This window comes from Xiphias gladius, chromosome 19 (genome assembly GCF_016859285.1).
Source record: "Xiphias gladius isolate SHS-SW01 ecotype Sanya breed wild chromosome 19, ASM1685928v1, whole genome shotgun sequence".
NCBI classification, from domain to species: domain Eukaryota; kingdom Metazoa; phylum Chordata; class Actinopteri; order Istiophoriformes; family Xiphiidae; genus Xiphias; species Xiphias gladius.
Genome location: NC_053418.1, coordinates 4,744,557 through 4,760,020, shown reverse-complemented (window position 1 = coordinate 4,760,020; position 15,464 = coordinate 4,744,557). Strand labels below are relative to the sequence as shown.

The 15,464-nt window shown below is 41.2% G+C and overlaps 1 protein-coding gene across 1 annotated transcript in view; it reads right to left on the bottom strand.

The window, feature by feature from the left end:
• Window positions 1–3,159: 3,159 nt before the first annotated feature.
• LOC120805794 (metal transporter CNNM4) overlaps window positions 3,160–15,464 on the bottom strand; it is a 43,867-nt gene continuing 31,562 nt past the window's right edge. The window contains exons 5-6 of the mRNA XM_040156367.1: window positions 9,811–9,907; window positions 3,160–3,301 (exon numbers count right to left, since the gene is read on the bottom strand). Coding sequence (XP_040012301.1) covers window positions 3,297–3,301; window positions 9,811–9,907 — 102 coding nt within the window. The 3' untranslated portion in view covers window positions 3,160–3,296. The remainder of the gene's footprint in view (window positions 3,302–9,810; window positions 9,908–15,464) is intronic.

The following is a 15,464-nucleotide window of genomic DNA, read 5'->3' as shown; positions in this document are numbered from 1 at the left end:
GATTAGTGGCTCAATGACGAAACCACAGAGCAATGGAAGACCCCGAGAGCACACGATGCAGTGCAGGTTCAGATGCAGGTTAATGATGAATGAAAATGACTAATCAGGGACACATAAGGTATAAATAATGCACAACATAACAACCAACATCTAAACAAATGTTTTATTAAAACTGTGAGAGCAACACAGACAGAGGGGGGTTAAAAAAAAAAAAAAAGTTATTGTTCAGTTACGCTACCGGTCAAAAGTTTTAGAACACCTCCATTTGTTCAGCTGTTATTTAAAATTACATAATTCAATGTCTCAGTGTTTCTGAAATGAAAGCATAGAAAAAATAAACAACTGGAGATTTTAAAAAACAAGGAATCGTGGATTCTTCTTGTTTGAACTAAATTTGATCTAAATTCTTGGCTCATCCAGCGGCCGAGCACACTCACGGCGTTGTGCCTACAATGGAAATCAATTACTGGTCAGAGAGTTCGTCCCAGCAACTGGTGCAGAAGTTCCCACGGATGTGTTGCACTTGTAGGTGGCTCTGCTTTCACCTTCTGCCCAGTTCATCCCAAACCGGCTCCGTGGGATTCAAGTCTGGAGACTGTGCTGGTCCGCCATCGCGTGAAGCCACCGCCTGGTTCTTTTCTTCTCATGTTCTGGGTCGTTACCTTGCTTTAGGATGAACCCCTGACCAACCTGTCTGTCTGCCTTTGTTAACTGCCTTTCTCTCTACATTATGATAGAAATATACTGCATCACTTCCTGCAGTACAGTACTGTCCAAACAATGGATCAGAGGGTGTAGTAAGACAGCTTGCTCCAACACTTCCTCTGTACAGACAGAGGGTTCGTAATTCCATCAACAGAAGTTGGGGGAGCTGTAGGAATTAGTTTCATCGGCTTTCAGGGCTTCACTTACTTGTATTCCTCCAGAAAAGCTGTAAATTAACTATTACCTGATCCCAGAAAAGGCCTTATATGAATTCAACATTACTTTTCAGTTTTTGGTGACCTAAACGTTCTTCTTTTACCTCGGGCAGTTTGCTGCTGACCTTTGCACCATTTAGGGTTTTTCACTGCACTTGAAGTGCTGTAATTTCAGTAAAAACTGGAAAAATGGGTGTGCTCTCAAACGTTTGACCAGTAGTATAAATCATCCACTCAAGGCACATACTCATTACCACTTGTACACACCCTGTCTTTCTTGAAATCAGCGGCAAAGCGTTGCGTCTCTGTCACACCAAAAGGGATTGACTCACAAAATTTTCCAAACAAGCAGTGACTCAAATTGTGTTTTTAAGGAGGACAGACAATCTTATCACATACTCACATGTTTAGAAAGTTGAGAGTATGCAAACTAAAATATGGCTTCTTAACAGAGCAGGGAACAATATGCACTACCGTAGTCCCTCAAAAGTAAATTCGACTTATTCAGGTCCGCGCAGGTTCGCTTAGTGTCATTTTATCTGCGACCCAAATTTGCAAGAAAAGCCACGTACCGAGACGAGAATCAACTGTCAGAAACTTTAACCTTTTAACACCCACTGTTTGGCCAGCAGCAACATTATTAAAATAAGTGTTTATTAATGTGTTTGTCAACAGCAACAATGTTAAGTGGAAGGTGGTGTACAGACAGGTAATGAATGATAATATATTATAGTGCAGTTGGAATAATTTCAAATATGTTTTCATAGGAGAGGTTAGAAATGTTGTCATCAATAAACATGCAAAAACGTCCTTATATCTACTACAACGTCATTACAGTGTGTTATAAACCATTTTATAAACCATACTTTTATAGTGCCTCTAAATGCTGAACGGGGGGGGGGGTAAAATAAAGTATTACCATAAATATTATAATCCCCTCAAAAGTAAACTTTAATCCATTCAGGGTAGGGTGGGGCGTTTTATTTCTTCCGTGACCCAAATTTGCAAGTGAAAACTTGTAGAAAGCGGAGAGTAGACTTTCAATAACCTAAACCTGTACAAAACCTGCAGGACACTCGTACTATGTGGAAATCCCCAGACAGCTAGAACTGTGAAATATAAACATGCAGTACAGTATCTGTATTGACCGATTAGACCTTTGTCTTTTTGGTCATTTTAGTAAAGAATACCCAGTTGTTGATGATGATCTAGACATAAAGCGTAGCAGAGTTATTTTTCTTTTTCATTATCAATTAATCTGCCAAGTGTTTTCCTGTCTGATCCATTAAGCGTTTGGTCTTTAAAAATGCCCGAGATGACACATTCAAATCAACTTACAATGACTTTGAAAAAAAAGAAGAAAAAAAAAAGAGAAAAGCACTAAATAATCCCATTTAAGAAGCCAGTACCAGCAAATGTTTGAACACTGTTGCTTGAAAAGTGTCTCAAACAATTACTCAATAATCTAAAGAGTTGCTCAGTAATTTGGACTAATCGTTTCAACCGAAACCTTCTATCCAAGAGAAAATACAGCCCGGGTAGAATTTTAGTCAAATCACACCAGCTGGCACTACGTCAAGCACGTTAAGTCTTTTTCTGGTTTCGATTAGTCATGTTTTTTTTGCAATAACAACACTTAATAATTGAGTCAAAGCCTAACAGACTTCCTGTTATGCTCCGACATAGTGAAACCATGATTACATTAGTTTAGTTCTTAATCTGGTAGGTTGATTTAATCTAAACAAACGAATGTGTCTCACACACACACACACACACACACACACAAAAACACACACATCACACGTAGGCTCATTACCAGCTGTGTGTTATTACCAGTAGGCGTGAGTCTTGCAGCAGGGGGCCTCAGTGAGTCATAGGAGACTGTTTTACCTGGACACGTCAATTGCGTTAGCTCTCAAGGAATTAAGCTCACTAGTTAATCCTAGATATCTACCTCTAATTTTCTCGTTAGTGGTTAGATTTCGCTTAGACGTGAACAGATCCTTATTATTTCGATATTCAAGACTGTTAAGATCCAGTAGGGAACTTTATTAAGATCCTTTCAATTTGTGCTTGAAATCATCTATAGCTTAAAAATCATGCCTCACCAAAATACTCTTAAATACTTTTTTAGCTTTTCCAGCTACAATGTTTTTTAAAAAAAAAAAAGCCTTTTAGCATTCATGTTAGAATCCTGTAAACTTTAATCAGATGAATGAGATGAGCATTGTCTAAATCAAATCTAAATATATGTTTTATTAAATCAGAGTGCATTTTGCTGGTTGCATCACTCTGAAAGCAGAGAGCGCAGAGTTGTTTGCATCTTGCAAAAAGCGTGTCGCAGGGTTGCGGGATTTTCCATTTTCAAAGCCTCAGTCACACTGCACGAGAAAAACGAATCATGTAATCAACCTAACAGATAATTAGACCTATGTCCCTCTGACCTAATAAGGCTTTCCTAAACATGCCTTTCCTGAAAGTTTCAGGACATACTCGCAGGACTAGGTTCAGAGAGGTATGTACCATTAAAAAAAAACAACAAAATAATACAGGTAATAACAATACAGGTAACCCTTTACATTAAGTTCCCCAATTTAGCATTTTTTTAGCAGCATGTAAACACTAAATAAATGGTTTATAGCACACTATAATGCAGTTTTAAGCAGATACAATGGCATTTTATGTGTTTATTGTGTACGGTACTTGTAACTTCTATGAGGATGTATTTTATATTATTAAAACTATGTTTTTACCGTGTTTTCATTCATCATTTGTTTATACAGCAGCCTCCACTGAAGGAGCAGTTACAGTTGATGATTAAAAACACTAAAAAAAACTCCCTATAACTAAATCGTAGTGTGTTGTAAACCATTTAATAAAAGTTTATATACTGATTATAAATGCTAAATAGGTGGATTTAAAGTTAAAGTGTTACCAAAATATTTATATTTCATTTATTTTCTTAACTTTTCTGTCTTGCCTGCGATTCAGCAAGTGATAAAACTTATTGAAAAGTTACCTACTGGATCTTCAAGACTTTTAAAAAATCAGTGAAGGTTTTGAATCAACCAAACCTCTACTTGTGATCTGGCGCTCGCAGAGAGAGTTAGTGTTTTTACAGCTAAGGTGGGACCCAATTCCAAACAACAATCCCTCAATCCTACCCTTGAAAAGACAACTATCTAAACATTTTCATTCATGATTACCAGACTGTGCAGGTAGTAGGATTACATTTGGAACTGGGCACTGGTGATTAAGTGGAGGAAAGATCATGGCTGCAGGTTTAATGGGTTTTTTAAAACTATTTGTTGAGCTCTACAAGACTACGATCTATTTCAGCAGTTAGTGCCCTTTAGTCTATCTAAGACTAGGGTTTATAATACCTCGTGAAAGTGAGGGATGGGACAACAATAACCGAAAAATAAATCTGAATTAAAAAGAAATCACAGGCTGCATCTCAACAGCTTCATGTTCTCTCCTTCAGTATTTTTTACAGATATATTGTTAGAGTGATCTTAAATCTAAATACTGATTTAAAACAAAGAGGGGAAGACACCATCTGAAGCTAATGCATCCAAAGTTGATGCTGCAAAGAGTGGCCAGCTTAACCCCTCGAGGGTCTACAATCTGGCTGTCCTGTAATGTTGTCCCATCCTTCTCCATTTTATCTGAAAAGCACCGTGTGATTATTTTCTGTATAAGAACTGTGCTGACATTTTGGCAAATACGCTCTTTGACCAGCTCCCCGACTTTGCAGTATCATGACCGGTGTCCGTTCAACCTCTGCATCTCCTCTGTTTTCCCAGGCATATGCAAATACTTTAATGCGCTATTAGTTCAGTGTTGGCAGCTACCTGTGAGGATCCCCTTTTCCTCCATCTTCAAAAACAGGCGGAATTTTTTAATTTAATTCAAAAACACCATAATTTCAACGTCTTTCACAGATAAAACTGTCTCTCTCATGAAACCGTCTCCACGGAATCACATCACGTCTTCATCTCTTTCGCTTGTCATTTATCAACTCTCTTTCCCTAATCTCCTCTCCTCGGCATATCTCATTCATGGGTACACAAGCTCCCAGAGGTGTCCACTTCCGCTTGCTTTTTTGGGCTCCGACCAACACACCTGAAAACCCAAAGAGATTCTATCTACTTGCAAAGAAAAACTGTGAAAACCAGAAAATATTCACACACGAGAGGCTGAGATTAGACAATTTCTGTTAAAAAAATGTGTTTAAACGATTAGTCCACTGTTGTCATTTTAGCAGGTGATCTTGCTGTCGATTGACTAATGGATTGTAGCAACTAATTGTGTCAGCTCTTATATGTACTGAGGGGGATGTTTTACAACTGAAAAATAAACTTGTGAGTGCTCTCAAGTGGACAAACCATGTAATTGCCAAACTCCTCAAACATATCCTCAGCACTTCTGTACCGAAACGTCTTGGCTTCTTACCTTTTGGCCAACGTAAACACTGACACTGTAATGAGCTAAAATCGTCCGATAGTATTGTCAATGGCTCTAATTAAAAGGGAGAAACTGACCAAAAGTAGATTATCATCCGTTTGCCTTCTACTAGAGTCCGAGCAGGCAAACTTTTTTGTGACAAAGAAAATGTAATTTCATGTTGAACAGTAACATGAACTCTGGCCTGCACCTACATGTGTTCTGGACTCACCACCTCCTCGCTGCCACATACTCATCTGCTCTGCAACATTCAAGCCAATTCAATGCTGGCTCAGTAAAACCACGTGTAAATGAGGTCGTCTCAGTTGAACAAAGAGCTTATTTGCCAAAAAAAAAGTCTCTGCTGTCCTTAAAGGGGAAAATCTGCACTGAATCACACGGAGAAGAAGACTGCTGCTGCACTTCTGTTTGCGGGGTGAAACCTCGGGGCATGTTGCACCTTTACAACACAATCAGTGACATGAAAATGGATATTTTGACAGCCAGTGGACATCACTGATTGAGATGCGAGTGCGACCGATAGTTCGACACTAATCCAACCCGCAGAAAGCCGCGCAACAGCAGCTCCCTGCCGCCTGCGATTAGGCGTTAATTTAACCTTTAACAGAAATCTAAGCCGACATAAACAAATATTTCGAAGCCACACCTGGTGAATCAAGGGCTGGGCCCACCCACTCAAGCACCAGCCACCCACCCACCCCACCGAGCACCGCCCGTCCTTGGTGTTAAAGGACCCAGACATGCCGGAGTTTACCTGGCAACCGAGAGAACAGAGAAAACCTCTTAAAGGAGAGGTGGCGAGGACGCGGCGCAGCCACTGAGAGGAGAGAAGGGAGGGAGGAGGAGTTGATCGACGGGACAGAGGGAGGATAACGGGGAGGGAGGGATGGGGGGAGGGAGGGAGAGTCAGTGAGACTGTGGGAGACAGAGAGACAGAGAGACAGATCTGCTTCCAGACTGGGCGAGGACGTGCAAAACCATGGAGAAATGCTGCTCCACTCCAAGACCGAAATGGCAGATCACACTGTTTGAAAGCGAAGTGAGCTGTTCGATGAAACGTGTGAATGAGGTTGACGGCGGTGAGAAGGAGGGAAGGAAGGAAGGAAGGAAGGAAGGAAGGAAGGTTGGAAAATGAAAAAAGGGATCCTTCACACCTCTGTACCTGAAGCACCTGAGAGAGTACGCTGTTGAGCATTAAGAGGAAAAAGAGAATTAAGAGAAAGGGAAGAGTAATGCCGGGATCAGACAACAGTTCTGTCTTTCCAGGTGGTCGCTGTGTCAGATGAGGTGTGTGGTGCCATAAATTCCTGCGACTACCTGCCTGGGGGACATTGTTACACACACACACACTGAACCCCAATCTGTCATTGCTTTGGATTTTTCAAGACCTAAACGTCACGCATGTCGCGCTCACGCACCCTTTTCTCTTTTCCATTTATATTTGTGCACCAAATAACACCCATGGTCCTATTTGTCAGCATCATTTGGGTCTAATTTGTTAATTCTTCCGTATTAGTGCTGACACAATACCTGAGTTTCTGGACCAGAACTACCAAAACAATACTTTTTTTAATTTTATTTTTATTTATTTATTTATTTATTTTTAAACAGGTTTTCCTACAAAAGCCCCATTTTTATCGAACAAGACATCAAACTTCTCCAGTGTTAAATGTTTAAACATCAACAGTTTCCGGCAAATGTAAGATTCACATCAGTAAATATCCGATTAAAGAATAAGTAAACAGGATTACAAATCTGACCAGACATTCAATACCAGCTTCTGGTACTTGACGGCTCGTAACAGACACTTTTTGGTCTGCACCATATAAGGACTGGTTTTTGATACCCAGCATCACAGAGCACGTCACAGACGCTGTGAAAAACGGTGAGGGCAATTAACATCTGGCGTGCTAGTCTTTCGGCCTGGAGCACATGAGGCATCCTAGATATAAAATGGGGTTGACTTCCACTTTGACACACCACAGATTGGAGGTACTCAGGAGTCCACTCGGCTCGGAGGGACTGAGAGTCAACCCAGGACCCCGGGCGGACTGGGTCCAAATTACACTCTAATCGCGTCTGGTCGGGTCGAGTGGATTCGAATGGATCCAGACACACTCGGTATCAGCTCTGGTCTCGTGATATGTCGTAATCAACGTTGAATGCTATCAAATGAAAACTACTTTTCCTGACTTAGAAAATTATTATCTTCTATCGCACAGTTCACTACAAAATGTTTTATTGTTGGTGCAGTAGGTGAAAACCGGACTAACTTTTTGAAGTCAGCTTCTATGACTTTACATTTATTCTTATGACATTATCATGAGATTTCTGCTCTTCTTAACCTCAGCTACTTCACTGCGCATCATGCTGCTGCTGCTGTCGATGTTACCTCTCTGTTCAAGTCTGCTCCCATTTTGGATCAGGTACGGTTATCCTCGGATCTATCTGGATTGTGGAGGACAGGTTTCGGAAGTTTTTTCCATGGCTTTGTTTCTGACTGGGTCCATTTTGGGCCCCTGGGGACCTCTGCCACACAGGATGAAACAAACTGTCATGCCTTTTGGTCCCAACGCCCCACATCTGTCAGATCGGGCCACTGTGAGCCTGATATCTTGTGGTCTGATCCCGGCATAAGAGCGGTAGTCAGAGATTTGAAAAAAAAAAAAGAAGAAGAAGAAGAAGAAGAAGAAGAAGAGAGGAACAGAGTTTGAAAAGCAGACAGAGATGAGATGATGGAAAAGACTTAACTGACACAAGTGGGCAACAGAGAGACAAGTTAACAGATGAATGTCAACAACAGAAACAACCAACACAAAACTAAGCAACACTGGCAGGCAGGAAAAAAAGTGACTTTTTATATTTGAGGAAGTGAAAGTGTGTGTGTGTGTGTGTGTGTGTGTGTGAGAGAGCCATAGAAGGAGGGAGGGGAAGAGTTCAAAAGTCATCAGTGAAAGAGATTTCGGAAACCAGCAAAGCATTCCACCTCCCCCATCCAGCGAGTTAGCCCTCCCCATGTCCTCGGTGAACTCAAAGTAAACCTTTCCTCCCGTCTTAAAAGGGAAATAAAACCATAAAGTTCCAGAGCATGTTAGAGAACTGTGTGCCAGAGTTTAATTGTATTCAAGAAATAAATTACGGCATTTGTTTAAAGCTACGTAGACCAGTTGCCCCACTAGTTTATCAGATGGAAGTGTGTCACATGGTGTTATATTTATTGTCAATTAAAGAAAAACATGGTTTTCAGATTTTTTTTAAATTTCAAGCACTCGCTGAAAGTCCTATGAGGCAAATGCGACCCACCTGGTGGTCCAAGTGTTTAAGAAGAAATGCTGTGGATTACGTGAAAACATCGAAACCACAGTGTTTGTGTGTGTGTGTGTGTGTGTGTGTGTGTGTCTGTTTAAGTGTGTGTAAACAAGTAAATAAATCACTCGCAGGAGTGATGGCGACTCTGTTTAACAAGCAAATTCCACACATAGTTTTATGTGAGATGGTGTAACATGTAAGTTTCATTAAAGCTAAAGTTTAGACTCATTTGAATTTCCATTGAAGCCCGTCAGCTGTGATATACTGCACCTGAAGACTGTCATTTTTTTTTTTTTTTCCATCCACATTCAAACTGGTCACAGTTATGGATCAAAATGATCAGTCTCATTTTGGGTCATTTGCGATTGCACCGTTCTTTTTTTCCAGGAACTGTAGTGATTCAAACTCTCCACCAGAGGAGGCTGAACTCGTGAGATCAACTCTATCTGGGTGTAAAATACTGCAGTGCAGTTGGCCTCACACCAGCCTCTCTCTCTACTGTCCTTGTGTGAGCATTAGGTTATATCGTATCATAAAATGCACTTGTTTTTTTTTTTATAAATGCAGCAAGCTAATGTATGTACTGTTTTCGACAAACGAGTCTAAACAGCACAAACATAAAACCTATGTGTTCTGAAAAAGCAAGGAGCCATGTTAATGAAACTGCCTTATTGTCTACATTTAGTATATAAACAAATTCTGCAATTTGCTCTCCTGTGTAAATCATAGACTTTTTTTCGTTGGTATGCTATAATGTAATTTTCTAAATGATTATCCATTTTTCATTCATTAAAATTAACTGTAACTGGTTTACTAATGTTTCCAAAGAAATTATATGTTTAAAAATTATAAATTATATGTACTAGAAATTTAATTTAACTAAATATTCTACCATCCTCCTGACATTAATGGCTGCAGAGGAAGTTGCCGTAGCTATTTAACATTTTTGCCACTAGGTGGCAGTAGAAGCATTTAAACCTGGGACATTATACTGCAAAATAAAATTTAACCAAGTGCATTATTAAATAACGGATGCATTTACAAAGCTACCCTGAGAGGAGAGGAGAGGAGAGGAGAGGAGAGGAGAGGAGAGAGATGGAGGTTTTGGACTCACCCAGTGTGGGAGCATTGAGCGCCATGACACCGTAGAAAGAGAACGGTCCGGTCTCAAACTTCATGTTCTCATTACCGGCCTCCACTTCCACTCGGCCCTGACCAGACACAACAGAAACAAACACGGGTGATGCACGAGAAGGTGCAACGGGGACAGTGACAACCACATACATTCATCACAGGCGGGATTCACTCAACATTTCTGTCTGAGCAGAAGCACAGTACCGGAACAGCGATAGTGACAGGGAAGCAGCCCTTTAAATCACTGGCTGACTTAGCCTGTGAAATTGAAGAACTAATGATAACCAAGAAAGATCAGCAGGTAAAATCCCTATAACAACTGTTTTGGTCCCACATAACACATTCAGAATATTCTTCGATTGCCAACCCCAATGAAAGGCTTTAGTGGATCCATCCAAAACGAGTCCACATCTGAAGCTGATGTTTTCGTGCTAGTCTATCTTTCTTTTCAGTGTTCCCCCTGGACTGTTGATGAAAAGCCAATAGAACATCACATGACACAAAAAACTTTGACTTAAGAGTCACGTGAAACAAAATTTTTTGGCAGTTTATCAGCTCCTTTAGGGTCCAGAAATATCAGATCAGAGTAATATCAGATCACATCCCCGTCTCCACCGTAACAGAAGACTATGGCCTTCAGCAAATAATTATTTTCACAATCAATTAATCGGGCGATCTTTTTTTTTTTAAATCATAGAAATTTCAGAAAATAGGAAAAATGACTGTTATAATTTCCCAGAGTTCAAGGTGATGTCTTCAAATGTCTTACTTTGACTGAACACAAGTTTAAAAGAACACAAAAAAAAAAAAGAAATTCAGTTTACTATCAAGCATTACAAAGACAAGCATCAAATCCTGACATTTGAGAATCTATAACTAGCAAATGTTTGACGATTATTCTTTATAAAATGACTGACACTATTATTTGATTATCAAAATATTTGCAGATTAATTTTCTGCCCATCCACAAATCAATTAAATCAACTAATCGTTGCAGACTGGATCATTACTAACTGTCATAGAAAGACTGATACTGCCTTGTCACTTTCAGGTTTTATTTTTTAAATGAAATGACACCGTTTGGCCTCTAGAGGGCAGTGCAACCCTGGTTCAAAATAAGGCGGGTTTTTATTGCTGATTGTCCTCTGGAGAGGACCTGCGTCACTAAGCGGGAGGAAACATGTTCAATTTGGCCCTGGTTACACACTAGTAAGCACCCTTTGAATCAAGACTCACAAGTTTGCAAAGAGATGAGACTGTCGAGGGACAACGCGATGCAAGCGAGGAGATGAGGGAGGCGGAGGTTCTTTGTAACATTAAAACCGAGGTTGCGTGGCACAGAGGCGGATAAATTAGGAACACGGAGAGGGAGACGGAGGGATGAGAGGACAGGGGGGGACAAGGGGGTTAAGGAGGCCTCTGTGTTGGTACAGAGAGTTGGCCCGAGTGGGCCCGCTGGAATGTGTGAACTGCAGCAACAACGCAGCACAGTTAATCCACACTGTCATCCCTCCTTCCCTCCATCCCTCCCTCTCTCTCTCTCTCTCTCCATCCTCCCATCCACCCTGGGCCGATGAAAGCAGAACAGGTGGTAAAATAAAAGCGAGACAAAAAAAAAAAAAGAGAGAGAAGGGTAAACAAGACAGTGTAGGGAGCCCGCTGCATCTAACAGTGACGACTAAATTAGGATTTCACTCGGTCCAAGCTTCATATGGTATCAGTAAAGTCCCGTCCTATCGTGCAACTTTTTACAGGGTTTTGTAGAAACTTTTAGGGAGAAATGAAGAATTTTTGAGGTTAAAACACTTGTTTATGCTTTACTCAACTGCACGTGAACCAGCGGACAGATGTTTATAAATTCGAACTCACAGATCGTTAACAAACGAAGTCCTTGAACTCAAAATCAATCATTACCTTTCACATAAACGGATCAATTCAACCAGACTATCATCATGTTGTTCTGTGTACATTTCTCTTTAAGACCTCCTGGAATTAACTGAGAGAGAGCATCCATTTACAAACATAAACAATCCGATATAACCATCCCTCGTGCTATTTTAGGGTGCGTGCCAATTTGGAAACCTGGCTTGGATATTACAGTGGAGGAGGGGCGGTGGTGGGCGGGGGAGTGTATCTATCACTGAGGTTACGAAGTGGGCTGCTCCAATCACAAACACTGTGCTGAATTAAGTTCACAGCATCCCCGTGCTGCTCAGCAGCGAGTGCTTCGCAACCAGTGTCAACACCGATCAGAACTAAACTCGTCTGCGCCACGGCACCGCTAATCTGAAACTGCAGCTACCGTTAAAGCACAGGAATCGCTATTTTGGTGATTTACTTCTCTGATAACACATCAGTTCTGAACAAATCCACTCGTGTTTGCCTGATATCATTTTGGATCATTGTCAGGTTGTACTAGAGACTGGTTGATAACTATTGAGACCCTGGATCAGGGGGTGGTTTTTTTTTTTTTTAAAGTAGAGGTTTGACCACGGCGTAGGTAAGTGATTAGACTAACATAAATCAGCACTATAGGCCACCGAAATGGGCCAGAGAATTGATGAAAACAGTCTGTGATGCATTATATAAATTCGACAATACAGAATCTGGGAAAGTAACTAAGGATGAAGAACTTTTTTTTTGCATCTAATATCTATTTTTCTGCAGGATAAATTTAAAAAGTCACGCGCCGTGAAAAATGAGCGGCTAACAGAGAGCCGCTTCTGATCAAGTTTGGCTCCAATGTCAGAACAAAGAGAATGCTGCCAGGAGGACACCTGCCACTTACTGCTTACTGCTTCAGTAAACCAGGCCGTGGATGACTTCTGTTCTGGCAGTATGAGCTACTATCCATCATCTGTCCAACTAGCCAGTTAAAAAAAAAAAAAAAAAAACCCAAAATCAACCTATTAATGTCTTTTTCAACACACTGATTCTTTGCTCTGTAATGGCGCACATCAATAAAAAAGATGTCACTGAGTATGAGGTAAAGCCATCATTTTGGTGCTTACTGGTTCGCTGTTGCAACACAACTATTTGCACTTTCTAGGGCTGCAACTACCAATTACTTATGTTGTTGATTAATCTGTCAATAACATTTTTGGATTTATCAACCATTTGGTCCATGAAGTCTCAGTCTAAAATGGTAAAACATGCTGATCACACGTACTCAGAGGCCAAGGTGATGTCTTCAATTAGCTTCTTCCGTCCAACCAACAGTCCAAAACCCAAAAATACTTGACGTATAGCGATAGAAAACAGAGAAAAGTAACAAATCCTCACATTTGTGAGCCAATAAATATTTGCTGTTTTTGCTGGATACATTTACATGTTATCACTGACTGTCAAAATTGCTACTGAGTCATTTATTGCCAGTCGACTTATCACTTGATTGACTAATCATCTAGCGCTGTCTGTCTCCTTGCTAACTGCAGCGACCTGTCCGTTCATATATTGCCGTGTCCAGTGCACCAAAACAAAGAGTGGAAATTGAAAAATAAAACTGAAAATAAAATTCACACAAGTCTCATTAAGCTCACTGTCCCTACTAACATTAGCATGTAACGTACGCCACTCTCATCACTGTTTGAGCCTTGCTCAAGGACGACTCTCTGCTGACAAAGGAGTGGACATGCCCTGCAAACCTTTTCTGACATTGCTGCTTTACTGGAAAGGCACACAAAAACAGAAAAGAACCAGTCAGATGCAGTGGCCTACTTTAGCCTGCTGATTTTTTTCTCTCTTTCACAATCCTACATTTCCCAATGTCTAATCTGATGTTGCCCCCCCGAGTATGCTAGGTTTACAGCAGCGTGACTTCTTCATTTGACCCTTGATGCAAAGGTTAAACCTCCTTGGCACTGTCGCCAGCTTTCTGCCAAGTGTATCAGCAGATTTGGAAAGATGCTAATCACCTCTCAACATATGGCCAACCCCGGCGTCTATGTGAGCATCGGCTGGGGTCAAACACTTAGCCTGCAACACGTGCACATACACAAAAAAACTCATAGATGCCTCACAAGCACGCGGAGGGCCGACGCCATCTGCAGCCGTCCACGCTGCTGCACGGCTGGTGTTTGATTTAAAGGGAGGCACGGGGGAGGGAGGAGAGAAAGAATAGAAACAGAGGGAGGCGGAGGACAGGAGTGAGAGGTGTAAAGCCTGTTGGTGCTCTGGTCAGACCTGTTCTCCCAGACCTGCACAAGACAGCCTGCCAACACTTAGATCAATATGCTGTACCAATACTGTGCTTTTATTAGAAAACAGGCCTGGAGTGGGTCATTGTGGTCAACCTATGAGAATCAGCCCTAGTCACAGGCTAAAATACCAATTTTATTATATCTGATATCATAAATAACTGTGGAGTGGGCAGGAGAATTTTACTCCACAGCCTCTGCAATGCCAGTCTATAAAATCTGCATCAAACCCTGCCTCAGACTTTCGCTACTGCAGACTGTCCCACGTTTGATGGTGTAAGACAATAAACAAGCGTGTGCTGGCAGGTGGTTTGCCTGGCGACAGGAGATTGAGAAACACTTGCGGAACGGTATCAACACTCAATTGACAGTTTCTGTTCATTATAAATAAAGAAGGCAGACAAACACTACCACTGTGCTGGATAGTACAGTTAGGATATGCATATTCCACCGCTTAAATAAAGCTAAATGCCTCATCCCTTTGAAAGGTCTGAAATCCCCCCCCCCCGTCAGCTTTTTACTGAGGGGGTCCTAAAGAACCGCTTTAGTTATTTCACACAAGATTTCTGTATTTTCAAGTAGTAAAAGGGCAACGTGCTTCATCAGAGACTTGCGAGCGCCAATCAGAGTTTAGCAATATACGAATCAGAACGTGTGTCATTTAATGGTCTAGATCCCTTTTGACATTTCCCATCACAGAATACTGCTTTTTTTTTTTTTTTTTTTTTAAACTTTTTGGCACAAGAATGTGCAGTTTTAAATATTTATCCACTATTAAAACTTAATTGACCAACACCCGCAGATCCACGAGGCCGTCATATTAAGAAAACATGTGCAGACAAACACACAAACCATGCGGGCACTACTGCCTGAGATAGCACCTCTCCTATACCCAACACTACCTAGCTTTAGTTTCTAATGGAAACACACCAGCAGATGAGTTTTGTGAAAACTGATGACGAGGATGGTAAATAAACCTCTGGATACATGGTGCTTTGAAACCGTCGCAGCGGAACACCATCTCTTTCTCGTGTCTAACTCAGGGCTGTGTTTCAGCCTAACGTTCAACAGGCCCGTGTGTTTCTGATTGGGTGTGTTTTTGCTGAGACATGTGCACCGTAGGTGGGTCTTGGCCAAAGTTCAAGTCTGTGTGTCATGAGTCACCGGCAACGCGGGCGAGAACTTTGTGTCCCCGCTTATGTCTCCATCCATCAAACTAACACACATCCAGGCGCTGATGTACGTCTGTCACAAGTTTTTAAAACGCAGCCCTCTTTGTGACCTTGAGTAATCAATTATAGGTGACTGTGACTGCTAGGGAAGAGGCAACCTCCTGAGGAATTTTTTTTTTTTTTTTTTTTTTTTAAAGGCAGAGAGGTAAAATCAAGGTGGAGTCAGTGAAAGTACTATAGTAGAGTAGTAGAGCTAGTAGTAGCTT